General features: G+C 35.9%; 1 protein-coding gene across 1 annotated transcript in view; it reads right to left on the reverse strand.

Moving 5' to 3' along the window:
• Positions 1 to 607: 607 nt before the first annotated feature.
• Positions 608 to 3,598, reverse strand: part of gsdf (gonadal somatic cell derived factor) — an 11,533-nt gene continuing 8,542 nt past the window's right edge. Inside the window, exon 5 of the mRNA XM_061927108.2 lies at positions 608 to 1,444. Within this exon, the coding sequence (XP_061783092.1) occupies positions 1,310 to 1,444 (135 nt within the window). The 3' untranslated portion in view covers positions 608 to 1,309. The remainder of the gene's footprint in view (positions 1,445 to 3,598) is intronic.

Here is a 3,598-nt window from a genome sequence, read left to right on the forward strand (position 1 = left end):
AACTCCAAAACAAACCATGGCCTAACAGACAGTGCACTTACCTTCGGTGGAAACTTGCATCCGTATATTCCGCTTGTCCTGCAGCTGCAGCTTCCTTATGTATGTCATCTCCGTGCACGCCAACAAGCAGTCCGGCAGCTGCGGCAGAGTGCTGGGGAGCGGTTTCAGCAGCGTCTGCTTGCCCGAGCACTCAGTGGCCCCTGCAGCCAGAAGAAGCGAGGACAGGAGCAGGCCAAAAGAAAGTCGCACTGTGCAATACGCTGACATTATTCCCTCCAGTATCAGTCGGATGGCTATCCCCAGGTCTCGCTGTCCTCTTGCAGTGTTAAGTCAACTCACTGCAGGATCAATATCTGGCTTGCACAACCACAAACACAAATCTCTGGAGTCCAGCAGAGATAGGGAAACGATTTAGTAAAGAAACCCAGACACAAATAGTGAGGATCCAGAAGTGCGACACATGTTGCTCTTGCACTGGGGAGTGTCTGTTTCCTGGAATTGTTAGCCAAGATGCATTCCGTAGTTATTTTTCCTCCCTCTAATGACTTCACATATCACACTCTCTCTGGCAGGCATAAAATCCTGAAAGGAAAACTTTCCAGGCAGACAATTTTATAATCCTTTATTTAAAGAGTAGTCATAAAATCATGGACTCAGTAACAAGAGTAGTGTCAATGGCATGAAATACCTTGAAAATATGTGCAAAGGTTATGGATATACAGTGTTATAATGGGGGGGAAAATGATAACTCTAAAATACAGAGCTTCTGCATAAACTATAAGCAGTACGTAAATAAAAACAATGACATGTAATATGAATGGGGAATGCTGGAAATGTTCACTTGACCTCCCAAACATTTCCGTAAGAGGAGATACTACAAGAGGTGGCAAACAACCCTGGAAGAGAACGTTTGGCTCTGGACATTTACACATTTTTGGAGGGGACACTCAGTACCCGGGAGCAGCTTTAAATAGATTTGTACAAAGATAAAACAGGCGGTGTAAATCACAAGTGTGACACTTTTGCATTTTAATTTCTGGCAGAATACTTTTTTTTTTAACGACTATGTGTGTACTCATGCCACATGAGTTGAACAGAAAGGGTGACGGTTACACAGTATATGTTACGGTGCTGGTATCATTGATGCAGCTGTTCCCACGCTCCGTGTTGAAGGCTGCCTGTGAGCAGGGATAACTACGTACACACTAAAAAGGAGAGCAGCAGGATGTTGTGTGGAGATAGAAAGCTTGCACACACACACACACGTGTTACTCTGTGTGTGTGTGTGTGTGTGTGCTTGAAGGAACGCTCATGGGGCAGCGCCGGAAGGGCAGCCACACCGGCGAGTCAGATGCATGGAAGTCATGACAATGGCGCCAAACTCATCCCTGTAGCAGACGGGCACATCTTCATAGGAAGTCGGCTGACAACATGACGGAGGAACCTGCAGGGAGCACAAGACAGGATCATCAATACAAATGTTGACTTTTTGCATTCATACTACATATTCTTCTATTCATAATTGAGACTTATTATCCATACAGACTAGGGTTTAACAGTATACTGGTATTAGTATAGTACCGTGATTCTAATGAATCATATTCGGTACTATACCACCTCTGAAAAGTAGAATGGAAAATGACACAATATGTTACTGCATACGTCAGCAGCTAAATTAGGAGCCTTTGTTTACTTACTAATAAAAGACAAGTTGTCTAGTATGTTCACAATTTTATTTAAGGACACACTTGCAATAAGAAACATATGTTTAATGTACCCTAAGATTTTTTGTTAAAATTAGGCCAATAATGCAATTTTTTGTGGTCCCCTTTATTTAGAAAAGTACCTTTAAAAGTATCTAAATAATTTTGGTACCGGTAGCAAAATATTGGTATCGGGACAACACTAATACAGACTTTCATATAAGTACAAGCCCAATAATGGTGTGAAAAAGTTAGGTTCAAGCGACTCTATTTTGTTTTGACATTTATCTTTAATTTTTGTTTCCCTTAAAGTTTAAAAAAAATATATATATATAATATTTTTTCTATCTAATTATATTCCACAATATTTTAAACCTTTGAAATAATTTATTATAAAAGTATTTTAAAAAATTGTTTTTAATTTCATATTTTGTAGCGAGTACACATAAATTGACTAAATTGCAGTTTAGATAAAGTATATAAATAAATAAAATATTTTATCCTACATGTTTTCTAAAAATATTCAAAATAATCAAAACATTTTTTTAAATTTCGAATTGTTATTTTTTCTAAAAATGATATATTTTTAAAATCAGATAAATCACACTTTAGCGCTTCACAAGTATAACCCATTTACCATTTTAAATTTGGATTAATCATAATTAATTGCAGGTTATGACTCGATTGCATTTTTTAAATCAACTTAAAGACCCCAATTTTTGGACACCAATGCAATTTTATTGTTGAAATGTCAAATAAGTACATGTGTATTTTTTAAATGTTTTACCTGAAAGAACGTTATTTATTTTCTCAAAACTTGGTACCAGTTTTATTTGACGTGATTGATTGATTGAAACTTTTATTAGTAGATTGTACAGTACAGTACATATTCCGTACAATTGACCACTAAATGGTAACACCCGAATAAGTTTTTCAACTTGTGGTCCACGTAAATCAATTCATGGTAAGTATGGTACATATGCATCGGCCTGATCACTGACCGTAAAAAAGCCTGCGCCGCCTTTCAGGTAAACCATCCGTGGTTAAGGGAAAGGAGCAATTTACAGTCAAAATAAATTGCAGCATTAATCTGCATATAACCATGATTAATGCGCAAATTTTTCATGAGTTAATGCCTATTTTTTTCTAATAGTAACTTTATATTGTTTTTCTTCAAAACAACATTAGAAAATGTACTATTACTCTAAAAAAAAAAAGCATTTTAGCTACAAATATTGGAAACTTTTCTTTATTCCAAAATATTTGACAAAACTAAACATTACCATTTTCTTAATAAATTGCGCTAAAAATACAAAAAATGTTTTGTATAATAGTATTGGAATAAAAAGAGAAATAATCATACTGGATTTTTTTCATTGTTGCTCTACTGGAAACTTTGTTTATGCTCACATTTTGCAATGTTTAAGTGGAATTCTTAACTGGTTTTAAGTGCTGCATGTACAGTGAACTTCAGTACCTTGAAAGGCGCCTTATAAAATACATGTATTATATCAGTGGTCCCCAAACTTTTTGTAACTGCGGACCGGTCAACGCTTGAAAATTTGTCCCACGGACCGAGGGTGGGGGGGGAATTATTATTATTATTATTTTATTTTTTTTGTCATAAAAAAATACAATCATGTGTGCTTACGGACTGTATCCCTGCAGACTGTATTGCTCTATATTGATATATAATGTAGGAACCAGAAATATAAATAACAGAAAGAAACAACCCTTTTGTGCGAATGAGTGTGAATGAGTGTAAATGGAGGAGGGAGGTGTGTTGGGTTGGTGCACTAATTGTAAGTGTATCTTGTGTTTTTTATGTTGACTTAATAAAAAAAATTAAAATTATTTTTTTTAAATTTTTTTAGATCTTGTGCAGCCCGGTACCA

Source organism: Nerophis lumbriciformis, linkage group LG32, assembly GCF_033978685.3.
Source record: "Nerophis lumbriciformis linkage group LG32, RoL_Nlum_v2.1, whole genome shotgun sequence".
In the NCBI taxonomy this organism is placed as follows: domain Eukaryota; kingdom Metazoa; phylum Chordata; class Actinopteri; order Syngnathiformes; family Syngnathidae; genus Nerophis; species Nerophis lumbriciformis.